The sequence below is a fragment of the Carlito syrichta genome, unplaced genomic scaffold, assembly GCF_000164805.1.
Source record: "Carlito syrichta isolate Samal-C Ts95f unplaced genomic scaffold, Tarsius_syrichta-2.0.1 Scaffold313872, whole genome shotgun sequence".
Taxonomy (NCBI): Eukaryota; Metazoa; Chordata; class Mammalia; order Primates; family Tarsiidae; genus Carlito; species Carlito syrichta.
Genome location: NW_007257968.1, coordinates 625,603 through 643,617, shown reverse-complemented (window position 1 = coordinate 643,617; position 18,015 = coordinate 625,603). Strand labels below are relative to the sequence as shown.

The following is an 18,015-nucleotide window of genomic DNA, read 5'->3' as shown; positions in this document are numbered from 1 at the left end:
TGAGGTGGAAGGATCGCTGGAGCCCAGCAGGTCGAGGCTGCGGTGGCCGAGAGCGGCCACTGCACTACAGTCTGGGCGACAGAGTGAGACTCCAACTCAAAAAAAAAAAAAAAACCAAAAAACTGTTCTGTTAAAGTCACTGAAAAGAAGACAGCACTGAAAAGTTAAAAGGGACCTCTCTGACTTATATATATCAAGAAAAAGAGCAACTGAAACGTTGATATATTATTGATGAGAGTGCAAAATAGCATAACCACTTCAGAAATTGACAGTTCTTTATAAAATTAAAAACGGACCCTGCAGTCCAGCAGTTGTACTCCCAGACAAATGAAAGCATATGTCTACCTCAAGACTAACACAAGAGGTTTATTATAGCTTTATTCATAGTAATTGAAGGGTTCAGAACATGCTACACCAGAATATGCCACTTTGGCATTCTGAAGGTGCTTCAGAAGCAGCAGGTGCAGGAAGGGCTCTCAGTCTTCCACCTTTCTACCTAAAAGCAGGTCATAAAACTTTCCATGCAAAATTCCTTCCTTTTACTAGGAAGAGAATAGTCTTATACCCAGAGACCGGAAGCCTATGTTGAAATAAATCTGCACAAACCTACAAAAATAAAAGATCCCCCATGTATTTTTTAGTCACTTTCCTACAAATTATCATTCTGAGAAACTTCAACCACTTTTCTTTTGTCTTGTCACTTTGCCACAAATTTATCATTCTTTTGTTAAAAATGTATGTAAACTCTCATTTCTAGCCACTTCTTCATTTTTTCCTATAAAGGCTTCCAAAACACATAAAAATATTAAATAAAATTTGTGCCGGGCATGGTAGCTCACGCCTGTAATCCCAGCACTTTGGGGGGTAGAGGCGAGAGGATTGCCTGAGCTCAGGGCTTCGAGACCAGGCTGAGCAACATGATGAGGCCTTGTCTCTACAATAAATTAAAAAATTAGCTGGGCATGGTGGTACATGCCTATAGGTTCAGCAACTTGGAAAGGTAGGGTAGAAGGATTACCTGAGCCCAGCAGGTCAAGGCTGCGGTGGCCATGAGCATGCCACTGCACTCCAGCTTGGGCAACAGAGACTCTGAATCAAAAAAAAAAAAACAACTGTATGCTTTTCTCCAAAAAACAGAAAAGAAAATATATATACTGAAAACAGCAAATTCAGAGGTCACCAAAGAGAAAAGTAGTGAAGTCAGAATGTCTAAGAGACTGAGAGGTTTCAGTGAGTGGCAGCAGAAGCACAGCACTTAGCTGAGAAGTATTAAGGAAAAGAAAGAATGCTGGTACAAAACGGAAGTTTCAATCATCAGTTTAAAATGTTCCCTTCCTAATTCACAGCTACAGCCTTCTTGTCAACTACTCATAACATTAGTGAATTTATGTTTTATTGCCATCATAACCAAAGATACTGCATTAAATTCTACTGTATCATTAAAAAATTTTTTCTTAGGACTAAATCATTATGATGTTTAAATAAAAATATTCCTAAGAACTTTATTCATACTTTCAAAGGTCAATACCTAAGAAATGACTGATGGGAGAGGATGCTCTGGTAACAACCCTGTTGAGGACTTGCTCCAGTATTTCTTGTCTGATCATCTCATGGATCTAAAAAGAACAAAACAAGTAAAATATTCCCAGGTGATCTTCAGCTTTTAACTATATCAGTGCATATTAGGCAGAATGAAGAATAGTTTGCTTATGGGTAAAACTTAACAAATCAGAAAATAATGTGAATCATCTGGAAAAGCACAATCACTCAACTTTTCCCTTCTGTGCTCAGATGATTCATTAGTAGGATAAACACCATGATTATTAGCCTAAAAGTATAGATCACATGAAAGTACTGCTCTGTGTAAGATTCAGCATCAAATAGGAATAATTCTACTTAGGCATCCATTACATGCCAATGTCCATATTTCTGAGAGTACACATAACTTTTATTCTAAAAATTAAATTGAAAAGTTCATTAAAATTTCTAGAAACTTAAAATCTTCATTAACCCTTGTCTCAGTTTTTATAAGCATAGCAGCTACCTTAAAAAACAAAAACAAAAAAACCCATTCTGGGCCAGTGAGGAGGCTCATGTCTATAATCTCAGCTCTTTGGGAGGTAGATGCAAGAGAACTGCCTAAGTCCAAGGGTTTGAGACCAGCCTGGGCAACTTGGCAAGACCTCATCTCTACAATAAATCAAAAAATTAGCCGGGCATTATGGTTCACGCCTGTAGTTGCAGCTACTTGGAAGGTTGAAGTGGAAGGATCACCTGAGCCCAGCAGGTCGAGGTTGCAGTGGCCATGAGCATGCCACTGCACTCTAGCCTGGGTGACAGAGTGAGACTCCAATTCAAGAACAAAAAGACCTATTCTGAATTTTCACTTGAATTTTAATTAAAATTCTTACTTAAACTTGATTTATTTGAGGTACAGACTAATGTCTTTCAGACTGCAGCCTGTTAGTGGCTTAGTAGCAATTTATAAAGATGCCTTAATAAAGTCAACATCAGCCGGCCTGGTGGCTCAGCCTGTAATCCCACGCTTTGGGAGGCTGAGGTGAGTGAATTGCCTGAGCCTACGGGTTCGAGACCCGCCTGGGCAACTTGGCGAGACCTCATCTCTACAATAAATCAAAAATTAGCCAGGCGTGGTAGCGCGCGCCTGTAGTTCCAGCTACTTGAAAGGCTGAGGCGGAAGGATCGCCAGAGCCCAGCAGGTCGAGGTTGCGGTGGCCAGGAGCGTCCGCTGCACTCCAGTCTGGGCGACAGAGTGAGACTCCAACTCAAAAAATAAATAAATAAATAAAGTCAACATCTATATGAAACCAAATTAAACCTCTCATTTTGAAAAATATGAATTTAAAAACAAAAACATATTCTAAGAATGTTTTTAATCATATTACTGTTAAGCAGGGTCACTTATATCATCAAATACACTTGCAACTCAAGAACTATTTTATGACATTTACCTCATAGTTCTGGATCAGAACACTAAATTTACATTTAGATTAGCCTTTGAATAACATTTTTCAGCAGATACTTTTGGTGTGTAGCTACATTAACCAAGTGAGTATCAAGAAAACGACTAAGAAGCAAAGTTGTTTAGCCTCAGATATAATCTAGCATTTATTTTTATAAAAAAGAAAAGGAATTTTTAAAAGCTGTTTCAGGAATTAAGATTGAGATGATACTCATAATTTGATAATAATGTCAAAAAATGTAAATTCCCCATTTTGGGTTGTTCAAAAACAACGAACCAATAAGCAATATAGGTGAAACTTGATGTTCTACAGCAACCTAAAAAAAATATTTTCTGTATAAGGGAATAGCATTAAAATAAAACAGCCGGGCTCGGTGGCTCAGCCTGTAATCCCGCGCCTTTGGGAGGCTGAGATGAGTAGATTGCCTGAGTCCACGGGTTCGAGACCCGCCTGGGCAGCGAGACCTCATCTCTATGATAAATCAAAAAATCAGCCGGGCATGGTAGCACATGCCTGTAATTCTGGCTACTCGGAAGGCTGAGGTGGAAGGATCGCCAGAGCCCAGCATGTCGAGGCTGCGGTGGCCGGGAGCGGCCACTGCACTCCAGTCTCGGGGACAGAGTGAGACTCCAACTCAAAAAAAATAAAAAATAAAAAAAAATAAAACAAAAGCTGGAAATGGATTACTGCTGGAAGAAGAAGAGAAAACCATGGTAAAACTATCTTACATTCAAACTTCTAAGAAATGATAAGAAACAATAGGATAAAATGAAATAAATGAAAAACTTACATAAAGAATAAGAAAGTAAGTATTCCATCAAACTGAATCTGTAATGTTCCAATACCATCCTAATCTCTGTCATAGATATTCAGTCAAACTGCTACATATTCTAATTTCCTTGTCCCCTAAACTCCCAGGTAAATGTCGAGCACTACTTATAATATCTTTTAAAAATTATGAAACACAGTTGGGTTCAGTGGCTCAGCCTGTAATCCCAGTGCTTTGCGAGGCCTAGGTAAGTGAACTGCCTGAGCCCATGGGTTCGAGACCCGCCCGAGCAACTTGGCGAGACCGCTTCTCTACAATAAATCAAAAATTAGCCAGGCATGGTAGTGCGTGCCGGTAGTTCCAGCTACTTGGAAGGCTGAGGTGGAAGGATTGCCGGAGCCCAGCAGGTCGAGGCTGCGGTGGCTGGGAGCATGCCACTGCACTCCAGTTTGGGCCACAGAGTGAGACTTCAACTCAAAAAAAAAAAAATTATGAAACAGTTGGCCAGGTTAGAGTCTCACCTTAAAGGTTTCCAACAGGACATCAGCTCCCAGCTTACATGCTTGCTGGCTTGGCATTCGAGAAAGACATGAGTTGGTTTCAATAGTGTTTCCATCAAGAATCTTCTTTGGTCCATACGAATCCATTAAAATGAAACCAAGTTCTACTAGGCCCTGAGTAACATGATCCCAACTATGAACACTGCAAGAAAAAGAAGTTTAGTTCAAAAAAGAAAAACCTGGTAAGGTATTTTACCTTTATATTCACTGCCATGTTATACATTTCCCAAAGTAGCCTGGATAACCAACACACCCCACATATAAACGTCTTTTCATGCATCCTCATCTGACAGAATTCTGAATTCCTGAATGTACCAAAATGGAAATAATAGGCAAGCAGCCTCCACTGACAGAACACTGGGAAAACTCAGAAACTAGGGAATATTTACAAATATACAGAAGGGCCAGGTGTGGTGGCTCACGTCTATAATCCTAGCACTTTGGGAGGCTGAGGCGAGAGGATTGCCTGAGTCCAGGGGTTCAGCCTAGGCAACTTGGCGAGACCTCATCTCTACGATAAACTGAAAAATTAGCCAGGCATGGTGGCGCACAAAGATCCAGCTACTTGGAAGGCTGATGCAGAAGGACTGCCTGAGCCCAGTAGATTGAGGCTGTGGTGGCCATGAGCAGGCCACTGTACCTCAGCCTGGGCAACAGAGTGAGAATTCAACTCAAAACAAAACAAAAAAACAATATTCACACTCTGGAAAGCTGGTATCAAGGTAATTTTTAAGATTTGTTGACTTTATGATGACGTGAAAGCAATAACCATTCAGTAGTAACCATTATTCAAGTTTCCACACAATCATTGTTTTTCACTTTCAGCAGTTTTCAATAAATTACATGAAATACTCAAAACTTTATTATAAAATAGGCTTTGTGTTAGATGATTCTGGCCAACTGAAGGCTAATGTAAGTGTTCTGAGCATGTTTAAGATAGGCTAGGCTAAGCAATGATAGTCAGCAGATTAGACATTAAATACACTTTTGACTTAGGATATTTTCAACTTAGGATGAGTTTATTGGGAGGTAACCCCATCATAAGTCAGGGAACATCTGTATATAATAATATATATAACTTGTACATAGCTGGGCACGGTGGCTCATGCCTGTAATCCCAATACTTTGGGAGGCGGAGATGAGAGGATTACCTGAGCTCAGGGGTTCGAAACAAGCCTGAGCAACATGGTGAGATCTTGTCTCTACAATGAATAAAAAAATCAGCCGGGCATTGTGGCACATGCCTGTGGTTCCAGCTACTTGGAAGGCCGAGGTGGAAGGTTCACCTAAGCCCAGCAGGTTGAGGCTGAGATGGCTGTGAGTGTGCCTCTGCACTCTAGCCTGCACGACAGAGTGAGACTCCAACTCAAAAAGAAATAAATGGTATATAAACAATCTATAAAATGTGGAGAAATAAGAAGAGGTGTTTTTGATTGACCAAAAATTATAAAAAATCCTTAAAAAGTTAACAAAACATGAGTTAAGAATGAAAGAGGAAACCATAGACCATACAGTGCAAAATGTGGGTCACTCCAAAGGTAGATACAAGGGCAGATATACTGAGAGTTGGAAGGAGGCCTGGGGCAACTTCTATAGTGACTGGTTGGGAAATTGCAGTATGACCAGTTGGTACATAGCATCCTTCTCTACATTCTTCTCCAAGGCCTCACTGCACCTGTAGTTTATGCAAGGAGTAAGTAGTAAAGATACCTGCTCCTAGATGGGAATCTGTGAGTAGGGAAACCTGAGCCTGAGAGCTGGAGTAGCAACCCTGAGAGGATGTCAAAAGGCTGCAGAACTAGGGAGGCCCCGTACCTAGATTAATTCTTGGCACATCTCACCACTATTCCAAATCACAGAGGTAGATTGTGTTAAATAGATAAAGCACTCTCAGACAAAACATCAAAAACAATAATAAGATAATTAATAATTACCAAATACAAAAAAAGAAACCTTAAAAGGGAAGCACCAAACTCAGCAAAGAAAACTAATATCTGAGAGAAAAGATTAATGGAACAAACAGAAGGAACAACCTATTATATATGGACAAACTATTGTTCAAGTGTTCAGGTGGGAAGACAAAATAAAGACGATTTCAGATATGAAAAGACTGAAAGTTTACAATCCACAAACCATATGAGAAAGGATTACTGCAAAAGTATGTATTTATGGCATATTTCCAAGAGAAAAACATGGAATTCAAAAGACAGGTGAACAAAAAACCTATAAAGTTTATTATTAAGTCTAAATAGGCCAGACTCGGTGGCTCAGCCTATAATCCCAGCACTTTGGGAGGCTGAGGTTAGTGGATTGCCTGAGCCTGCGGGTTCGAGACCAGCCCAGGCAACTTGGTGAGACCTTGTCTTTACAATAAATAAAAAATTAGCCAGGCGTGGTAGAGCACACCTGTAGTTTTGGCTACTTAGAAGGCTGAGGTGAAAGGATCGCCTGAGCCCAGCAGGTCAAGGCTGTGGTGGCCGTTTGAGCGTGCCACTGCATTCCAGCCTGGGCAACAGAGTGAGACTACAACTAAAAAAAAAAGTCTAAATAAATGTTGTTTGTTGATAATAATCTTAACACGAAGATAGCAAAGAAGGAAGAGGAGAACTAAAGTGTGTACTGATTCTTATCTTGGAGGGAGGGGACAGTTATAATCATTTGCCACAAATTAACTATAACATGAAAGAACTTATGCATCACTGGTAAACAGGCAAGTTAGTACACCCTGAAAGTCATATTGGTTCATAGGTGATTTTTTTCTAGTACATTCATGTTTTGCTTCTCTGCAGGTAAACACATAGTATGCTAACATATTTGAACACAGAAAACCAGGGATAGTGGTGCCCATTATCGTATTTTCTGCCTCTTGGCTTAGGCCACAAGCATATCGATATCTTTGAAGTGTTGTCACAATCTCCAGAATTCAGCAACCTTGAAACTCCTTTTCCAAGTTACTTCAACCTCTCGTTCAAGGTAAAGTTCCATATTTATCATATAACTTTTATGTTAAGGGTATAAAATATCTTAGTGTTTTGGTTACAAAGTCGAATACGTTTTAAGTCTGTCCTATCCTATTTTCCCCTTAGGTCCTATTATTTTTAGAGTTTAATTTTCCAAAACAGAAAGTTTTCCAGGAATATACTGTGTTACAGCAGAAATGCCTCTGCTAATTAACTCTAGTCGTTCTAAGTCTAGATAACAATAAAATACCACCAAAATGCAATAAGTAGGGCCCAAAAATTCAATTACATAAAATGTAGAATGCATTATTTAAAGGTTAACTAACCGACTGGGGTAAACATGTATAACTAATCAACTAGTTATTTTAGATGATCTAATAATGCTATGCAATTCCCTACCCACTGAGGTTTGGCCCCACCTGATGGCATGTGTCCACTCCAAACTAATTATAGGTTGAAATGCTTCTAAGTTCTATGATTCATTGAGATTTTCAGAAAATGGGCAGCTTTCTGAAATTTCCTGGTTAACTAGTGCCTGTTCCTTTCTTTCTTTTTTTGGCCTAAAAAACAAGTATTTATTTCTCACAGTTCTAGAGGCTGGAAGATCAGGAGGAGTGGGGAGAGAGAGGAGGAGGAGGAAGAGGAGGGAAAGGGGGAGGAGAGGGAGAGGGGCTGGTGCCTGTTTCATCAGCTCTACTTGAAAAGACAGGGTTGAGAGAATACTGGAGATACAACTTAAACCCTAGGAAAAATAAGAATAACCAGATCCAGAGATGATAAATGAGCTTTAAAGCCTATCAATGAGTAAAAAACACTCAGAAACAATAAGTTCTGGTTTCAAATTTTCTGTATGTGCTAAGCTCATGCAAATTCAATTTAAATCAAAATTTCCAGAGCTAGAAAAGACTTGTCTTAAAATTATCGTTTAAATTATAAAACTTTAAACTACAAATTTAATTCAGTCATAAAAACACAGCACAGAAAAGACTGTTACAACAGCTAACGCATAACCTGAAATTGAAATAAAAACCAGAATGATTACTACTGTTTTCCATGTGGCTTTAAATGTATTTGTCTAAACCTACTATTCAATAATGCAATTTCGCCGGGCTCGGTGGCTCAGCCTGGAATCCTGCACCTTTGGGAGGCTGAAGTGAGTGGATTGCCTGAGCCCGCGGGTTCAAGACCCGCCTGGGCAGGCGAGACCTCATCTCTACAATAAATTTTAAAAAATCAGCCGGGCGTGGTAGCGTGTGCCTGTAGTTCCAGCTACTTGGAAGGCTAAGGCGGAAGGATCGCCAGAGCCCAGCAGGTTGCGGCTGCGGTGGCCGTGAGCGGCCACTGCACTCCAGTCTGGGCAACAGTGAGACTCCAACTCAAAAAAAAAAATAATAATAATAATAATAATAATGCAATTTCAACCACCAGCCCCAAACTTCAACAGTCCAAATAAACGCTAAATGTTTTTCACTCACTTTTTTAAAAAGGTCAAAAGCCAGGCACAGTGGTGTGCACCTGTAGTCCCAGTTATCTGGGAGACTAACCAGGAGGATCACTTGAGCCCAGGAATTTGAGTCCAGGCTGGGCAATATAGCAAAAAAAAAAAAAAAAAAAAAGGTCAATCCAGGCACAGGGGTGCACACTATAGTTCCAGATACTCAGGAGGCTTGAGTCAAGAGTTTGAGGCTATAGTGTGCTAGGATCATGTCTATGAATAGCCACTGCACTCAGCCTGGACAACATAAAGGCCCCATTTCTTTAAAAAGGCCAATAAAAACTCAGGCTAATAAAGAGCTGTAATATGGAAGAAACAAAGGCATTAACTTCAGTTTTTATTCTTTCTTTCAAGGTGGCCAAGAAATCAGGTCCTGAGATTTAAGAATCTTTTCACATGGGAAAACCTTGTTTGACCAATTTTAAGGAATTAAGACTTGAGTAAAATGAACAAAGGTAGTCATTAGTTTCCTCTGATGGGCAATAAGGGTATATGTTTTAGCACTAAATACCTTATAAACCTTTTGAAATTTGGTTCATCAACTTACCTATTCTTTACCACTTCCAAGATCATGGCTGAAATATAAGATTTATGAGGAACCAGATTCTGAAGAAATTTTGAGCTTTGAAGGAGCTGAAGATCCTTAAAGCTCTTTACAATTGAAGTCTTTAAAAGATCAAACACCTAGTAAAATGAAAGAAATAGAAAAATGAAGCAAAAATTATAGCTCAAGGTGTGAATCTTAACCCTTTAAGTATTCCTACAAACTGTCACTCACTTGTATCCTTATGATAACTAATTAACTAGACGATGATACAAAAATTATGAATTTTAGATGGACCTTAAGAGCTGAAGACAAGCCTTCCTTAAATGAAGAAAAAAAGGACTAAAATTCAACACAAATATTATCCACAACCTGGAACACATATGAAACAAAAGGCTAAACTAATCTATTCTCATTAATTTCAACTCAATCACAGACAATTCATGGAAAGCTACAACATAATAAAACTGCTGGAAGGTACTGAGCTAAATTTCTCATTCCTACTACTTGGGTTGTACGGTATGTCTCCATTCTTATTCCCACCTCACAACTTGGCTTACCATACAACAGGAAATGGAGATATAAACCGAATAACTGAGGAAGTCTTCCAGCAGCAGCTCTGCTACTGGCAAAATAGGGGTGGAATTGTTTAGGAAAGGATAAAAACAAAAACAGATTCTTGTACTGTTTCATACCAACTACAGAAGGAAACAAAACGGCATTAAAACATACCTGTTCCTCAAATCTTTGTATTCTTGTTACAGAGAGAAGAAGAGCAATGCTGAAAGGACATATGTTACTACTGGAATCTCCTTGCTGTCCTGCCTAGAAGAGATCAACCAAAAAGGAGTCATAACTTACATCTTAAAAGCATATTTTACTTACAAATAGGCTCTGGAATGTATAAGAAATCCAAATGTGAGAGCTAAAACTATAAAACTTTTAGAAGAAAACATACAGAAAATCTTAGCAGCTTGGATTAAGCAAAGAATTCGTGGATACGATACCAAAAGCATAATTTATACAAAAAAATTGATAAACTGGATTCTCTAAAAATTCAAAACTTTTGTGCTTCAGAAAGACTGAATAGACATTTTAACAAAGATATTTAGAACAGCTAATAAGCACATGAAAAGATGCTCAATTATCAGTCACTTAAAAAATGCGAAGTAAATGCAAACCTCAATGGGATACTATTTCACATCCATTAGAATGAATATAATTAAAAAGACAGACAATAACAAACGTTGGCAGGGATATAGAGAAATAGAAACCCTCATACGGTTATGGTAAAAATATAAAATGATATAGCACTATGGAAAACACTTTGGTAGTTTCTTTAAAAATGTAAACATAAATTTATTACACAAACCAGCAATTACACTTCTGGGTATCTACCAAGAAAAATGAAACGTATATCTACACAAAGACTTTCATGTGAGTGTTCATAACAGCATTATTCATAATAGCCACAAAGTTCAACCTCAAATGTCCATCAGCAGGTAGACAGCAAAACAAAACTGATAAAATATAGTCATACAATGGAATACTATTCAACAATAAAAGGTAATAAAATACTGATATTTACTACAACATAGATGAAACTTGAAAACATTACACTAAATAAAAAGGCATATACAAAAAAATCATATATTGTATGATTTCATTTATATAGAAAATCTAAGCCGGGTTCAGTGGCTCAGCCTGTAATCCCGCGCCTTTGGGAGGCTGAGGTGAGTGGATTACCTGAGCCCGCGGGTTTGAGACCCGCCTGGGCAACTTGGTGAGACCTCATCTCTACAATAAATCAAAAATTAGCCGGGCATGGTAGCGCGCGCCTGTAGTTCCAGCTACTTGGAAGGCTGAGGCGGAAGGATCGCCGGAGTCCAGCAGGTCGAGGCTGCAGTGGCTGGGAGCGGCCACTGCACTCCAGTGTGGGCGACAGAGTGAGACTCCAACTCAAAAAAAAAAAGAAAAAGAAAATCTAGGAAAGGCAAATCTATAGAGACAGAAAGTGGTTTGCCTGGGCCTGAAAGTAGGAATGAAGATTAAAGGGGCATGAAGGAATTTACAGGATGATAAAAATGTTCTAAAATTGGATTATTGCAACATTGCAAAATAAGGTAAACTTATGAGAAATCACTCAATTGTATACTTACAATGGTTAAATTTTTAGGTTATGTAAATTGTACCTCAATAAATTTTAAAAAACGGGTCTTTGAAGCCCAGAAGAAATAACACTAAAATAACAAAAAATAAAAAAGGAATAAATGTAAAACCAAACAGAAAACAAATGAAACAGTAGACTGGATAAAAATACACATAACTGGGTCTTTGAAAAGACCAATAACATAGTTACTATGAACCTAAATTTTAAGGGTGAACAGATACAGATAAGATAGAGAAGCTTTAAAGCCTAGCTCCCAGATCATGGTTTTTATATTCCTTTTATACAAAAGGGACCTAGGTAAGGCCCTTGGAAACATCAGGATGAGGCAAGGAAAGTACCAGGTAAGACTTGGATATCTCATGCCACAAAAGTACTCAGAGATTTATGAAGTTACATCAAAAGGACACAATACAGCAACTTGAGGATCCAACTGTCCAAATCTGGGTAACACTGTACTCAAAACAAATAATGACACTAGTGAATAATGAGTACATTGAATTTAAAAAGGTTCATAGGTACATAATGATATTCAAAACAATATAGACAAGGGATGATCTTTTTACAGAAGAATGTCAGCTAATAATGTAGAAGTAATGATGTAATTAATTTTAATTTTAGCATTTTACAACTTCTAGTATAATTACTTATTTAGGCCAAGAATCATCAATAGATAAGAAACAAAAACCATTATGTGAAAGGTTGCTGGGAAAAAGATTTTCATGTGATATCAAGTACGATCCCATAAATTACTTTCTAATTACAAAGGGACAAAAACATACTTACAAGATGAAGAAAACTGATGGTCATTATCTTAAGCAAATAATTCAGCATCATCAGTAGTAGGATAGCTAATACTATGTGTCTCATCATATAATGCATAGAACAGTGGTTGGCAAACTACAGCCTATCAGTTAAATCTAGTCCACTACCAGTTCATGTACAGCCATGAACTAACACTGGTTTTTACATCTTTTAATGGTTGGAGGAGTAGAAATAAAAGGAAGAGTAATATATGACAACACACAAAAATTAAATAAAATTCAAAATTCATTGTGATAAATAATTGGAACATAGCCATACTCATTTGTTTATGTTCTGTCTATGGCTGCTTTCTTGCTACAATGGTGGAACTCAGTATTTATGACAGAACCTGCATGACCTGCAAAGACTGAAATAGTTAATATCTGGCCCTCTACAGAAAGTTTGCTGACTATTGCAAGAGAAAGTACACAACATCATTTACAAAGTATTTTTGCCAAAATTGTTTAACTTGAATCTAATCGTGAAGAAACTATCAGATAAACACAAGAATGTAGGACATTACATGAGACAAGTGAGTAGACACTTTAAAAAAAAATCCATCAAAGATACTAGAGAGATATAGTAACTAAACGCAATACATGAAGCTTGACTGGATCCTAAGGCAGGGAAAAAAACAGCTATAAAAGGCACTTTGGAGACAATCGGGAAAACTTAAATAGGGACTCTAAATGACATGATATTATGGGAATTACTGTTAATTTTCCTAGGTATAATGATGGTATTGTGGCAATATATTCTTTTTTTTTTTTTTTGAGTTGGAGTCTCACTCTGTCACCCAGACTGGAGTGCAGTGGCCGCTCCCGGCCACCGCAGCCTTGACCTGCTGGGCTCCAGCGATCCTTCTGCCTCAGCCTTCCGAGTAGCCGGAATTATAGGCATACGCTACCACGCCCGGCTGATTTTTTGATTTACTGTAGAGATGAGGTCTTGCCAAGTTGCCCAGGAGGGTCGCGAGTAATATACTCAAATGAGATGCATGCTGAAATATTCAGGTGTTGAAGTGTTATAGTTCTTGCAACTTTGAAATGGTTAAGGGAAAAAAAGTAGTGTATTTAAGAGAGGAAAAAATGAGATAAGGCAAATATGGCAAAGTGCATAGTAACTGGTGAATGGTGAATCTAGGTGAAGGGAATACAGGTGTTTGTCATGCTATAGTGTTTTAACTTTTCTGTGAGTCAATTTTTTTTTTTTGAGTTGGAGTCTCACTCTGTCACCCAGGCTAGAGTGCAGTGACACACTCAGGGCCACTACAGTCTCGAACTGCTGGGCTCAGGTAATCCTTCTGCCTTAGCCTTCCAAGTAGCTGGAACTACAGGCATGTGCCACCATGTCCGGCTAATTTTTTGATTTATTGTAGAGATGAGGTCTCACTGAGTTGCCCAGACTGGTCTTGAATCTGTGGGCTCAGGCAATTCTCTCATCTCAGCCTCCCAAAGTGCTAGGATTATAGGCATAAGCCACCATACCCGGCTTGAAATTTTCAAAATAGAGGAAAAAATATATCTGTATACTACTTTTCTTTAAAGAGTTCAAAACACTTCTGATTTTATTTTACTATTTTACAAATATTTAATGAAGAATGAAGTAGCATCATTAAATGCCACGATATACTACTAAAAATAAGCAATATCTTAATTCATAAATGGGGAAGCAGAGGCCAAGGTCGAAGATAATACAAGGTAGTGATAGAAATTCCACTTTGAGTTTTCTGCTGAACAGTCCTCAGCTTTATTTTTTCTATTCTACACTAAAACACTTAAGGAGTTTTAAAAGGGATCTTTCTGGCTTGCTTAATAGTGTGTTGGCATCATATATTTTCTATTCTCAAAATAAAAAAAGAGGTTGGGCTTGGTGTTTCAGCCTGTAATCCCAGCGCTTTGGGAGGCGAGGTGAGTGGATTGCCTGAGCCCAGGAGTTCGAGACCTGCCTCGGCAACTTGGTGAGACCTCATCTCTACAATAAATCAAAAATTAGCCGGGCGTGGTAGCGCGTGCCTGTAGTTCCAGCTACTTGGAAGGCTGAAGCAGAAGGATAGCCGGAGCCCAGCAGGTCGAGGTTGCGGTGGCCAGGAGCAGCCATTGCACTCTAGTCTGGGTGACAGAGTAAGACTCCAACTCAAAAAATAAAATAAAATAAAATAAAAATTAAAAAAGATTCTCTAGACTCAGGGTCATTCTAAAAAACTTCTGTTTCCTATCATTAACTGGCATAAACGCGGCTTAAGCTCAAACATTCCCATTTCACAGAGACCCAGATCACCTTAGGAGTTTGTTGCTACCTTTAAGTATTTCAGGAGTTCTCTGCCTAGTTCACAGTCCAATTTGATGGCAAACACAATGTGTAAAATAATGGTGCCTTCTACATGACGAAGTTCATCTGATGACACAGTAACATGATCCAACAGCCTAAAAGATTCAATAGAAAGGTATGAGCTAAAGTACAGGTACTCTGATGAACAAGTAGACTACTTCAAGTTGAACTCATATAATCACTGGAGGCAGGAGTTAAGGAGAAATTCTACTGCCCCACTCTCTGCAACTTTTTACCAACAGAACTTCATAAAAGAATTGTCTATAGCCATTTCCACTTCTTGTATCTCAAATTCTCTTTCCAGTCCAATCCAATTCAATTAGGCTTCTATCCTCTTCCTACCCTTCTCCCCCCATTTCCCCCACATGTCACTTGATTATTCTTGCAAGGGTCACAAATGACCTCCACACTGCCAAAACCAATAAAGTCCCATCCTAACATTTCAGTAGATTTAACACAGTTAACCACTTCTTGAAACACTTTTCTCTCTTAGCTTTTAAGGCACTGTCACTGGCCTCTTTTCAATTTTTTTTGCTGGCTCATCCTCCCCCATTGCTTGACCTTAAAACAGTGGAATGCCTTGGAGCTCAGTCTTAATTGCTTTTTCATTTTCCCTAGATAATCCATTTAGTCCCATGACTTTAGCCCTTCAAATTAATATCTACAGTTCAGATCTTTCCCTATAACTCCAGGTTACTTGCTCAATACCTCCTTATGAGATGATAATATGCATCTCAAACCCAATGTGGTCAAAATTGAGCTCTTTATTTTCTGCAAAAACTGACTGTTCGCTTTTCTTAACTCAATATATAACACCACCTTCTAATCAATTGCTGAAGCCAATTAACTAGGAGTTACTATAGATTAGAAGTAGTAGGCTGCACTAGAATTAACAGCATGAACTCTGTAGTCAAACTGCCTGGATTCAAATTTCAAATCCACCACTTTGTGGCTGTATACTCTTGGAAAATTCCTTAATTTCTCTGTCTCTGGGTTTCCACTTCCATAAAATGGAGGTGAAACAGGTTCGTGAGGCTTAAAGCATTTAGATCAGCACCTAACCCAGAATTAACACTCTATAAATGTTTGCTTAAAACAAATTCTCATACACGCCACACTGTGTTCTGCCTTTGTTCTATTTTCCTATGTTAACTATTTCCCTACCTGAAAATGTTCTTTCTGATCTATATATTGGTTCTTATCATTCAGACTTCAGTTAAAACAGTACCTTCTCAGGTTTTCCCTGACACAATCAAAAATAGCTATGCTGTCACTGTTTTATTATCCATTTGAATTATCTATCTGCATAGCACTTTCTACTCTAATATTTTCCTTGTTGGTTATTTTCTGTTCTCCTCTCACTAAAATTTAAGCTCTGTAAGAGCAGGGACACTGTCTGATTGGTTCATCATTGTAGCCCCAAGGCTAAATTGTTCCTGGCAGAGAGTAGACATTTAATAAATGTTTTATACCTGCAGCTTACAGGGCAATTATTACTATTTTCCTGGAAAGGTGCAAATGAAAAAGCTGAAGAGGTTACATTATTCTCTTTACTACTGAGCAGCTAGAAGAAGATTAGGAAAGTTCTATGCTGAGGTGAAGGTAGAAAGGAAAGAGAAGATAAGTAACTAAAACACACAATGAGAAGATAAATTTGTAAAAATGACTTTTATTTCTACATTATATTACTTACTCATCGCCACTCTGTTCCTCACTGTGCTGCTTATCTAGCTCATTGAAGAAAGCTATGATTCCTTCCAAAACACTCTTTCTGCTTCCCTAAAAAAAAAAAAAAAAAAAAAAAAATACAAAATAGGTAAGGTCTCCAAATTAAAGGGCAAAATAATCAAGTTGAATTTAAAGCACTTTTCAGCTTAGAGAATTCTCTAGTATGAATTTAAATAAACAAGCTACAACTTGGAATCATATTAAGAACATACAGAACACATTCATATTGAAACAGGGTTTGAAATAAATATCTTATTGTCAGAATTTAAGGGGCCAATAGTTGACCCTTTCTGAGATCTTTATCCCTTTTACTACCACAATGAAAATGTAATACAAGAGATAATGTATATTTTCCTTAGCTAAGGGGTAAGACCTTTTAACTAGACCAAAGCACTACACATGAAATGAAAACATCTATGTACTAGTATGTAAACCAAGACTATGAATAAACGGAATGGTCGTACCACCTGAATGAAAGAGAAAACATTTCTTATTTATACCTTTGAGGAGAGAACCAGAAGCTGATAGACCAAAGGTGGTAATTCTTGAAGATTCATCTTGAAGAACACCTTTAACACTTTTTTCACCACAAATTCCACCTCTTCTGCAGTCAGAGGAACATCCCTGTAGATTAAAGATTCTAAAGGTTGTAGCCAGAGCCCAACTGCCTTGCTTTTAGAAATTCAATTTGGCCTTTACAATGGTTAAAATTCCATTAAACTTTTTTTTTTTTTTTTGAGTTGGGGTATCACTCTGTCACCCAAGCTGGAGAGCAATGGTATGCACACGGCTCACTGCAGCCTTGACCTGCTAGGCTCAGGCGATCTTCCCACCTCAGCTTCCCAAGTAAGCTGGGACTATAGGCGAATGCCACACCTGGCAAAATTTTTTTTATTTTTTGTAGAAACAAGTTCTTGTTATCTTGGTCTTGAACTCCTGGAATCAAGCATTCCTCCCACCTCAGCCTCTGAAAGTCCTGGGATTACAGGCAAGAGCCACCATACCCAGCCCCATTAAACAATTTCTAAGAAATAAAATTTGGAAGCAGAGAATTAAGGATATAATAGAATATTATAACTATTCCTTTTGATTTTTCTCTAATAAGGGTCTTTAAAAGGGACGAATAACCTTACCTAAGTAAAGTTATCTTGGAAAAAAATCACAAAGTTATGCTTCAAATAAATAATTAAAGTCAAAAAGGAGGTGGGGATGGGGAGGGAATTCATAAGACAGAACAATTACTAATACTCTTATCAGGGAAGAGTGATGCTCGAGTTTGATGTTTCAATTTCTAGCAGGTAAATTCGCAAAACAGGATATAAAAGGAAAAAGGACCAGGCATGGTAGCTCATGTCTGTAATCCCAGTTCGTTGGGAGGTCAAGGATGGGAGAATCGATCGAGGCCAAGCCTGGGCAATATAGCAAGATCTTGTCTCTACAAAAAAAAAATGTTTTTTAAATTCACCAGGTGTGGTGGCATGCACCTGTAGTCCCACCTACTCAGGAGGCTGAGGTGGGAGAAATATTTGAGCCCAGGAGTTAAGGATGCAGTGAGCTATGATCACTCCACTGCACACTCCAGTCTGGGTAATAGAGTGAGACTCTGTTTCTGAGGAAGGAAGGAAGGAAGGAAGGAAGGAAGGAAGGAAGGGAGGGAGGGAGGGAGGGAGGTA

General features: G+C 38.4%; 1 protein-coding gene across 2 annotated transcripts in view; it reads right to left on the bottom strand.

The window, feature by feature from the left end:
• The window catches only part of FANCI (Fanconi anemia complementation group I), an 89,545-nt gene that overhangs the window by 53,229 nt on the left and 18,301 nt on the right, over positions 1 to 18,015 (bottom strand). For both annotated transcript variants that reach the window (XM_008070619.2, XM_008070620.2), the window contains exons 7-13: positions 16,843 to 16,966; positions 16,308 to 16,393; positions 14,583 to 14,709; positions 10,045 to 10,137; positions 9,316 to 9,452; positions 4,275 to 4,455; positions 1,529 to 1,616 (exon numbers count right to left, since the gene is read on the bottom strand). In XM_008070619.2, coding sequence (XP_008068810.1) covers positions 1,529 to 1,616; positions 4,275 to 4,455; positions 9,316 to 9,452; positions 10,045 to 10,137; positions 14,583 to 14,709; positions 16,308 to 16,393; positions 16,843 to 16,966 — 836 coding nt within the window. The remainder of the gene's footprint in view (positions 1 to 1,528; positions 1,617 to 4,274; positions 4,456 to 9,315; positions 9,453 to 10,044; positions 10,138 to 14,582; positions 14,710 to 16,307; positions 16,394 to 16,842; positions 16,967 to 18,015) is intronic.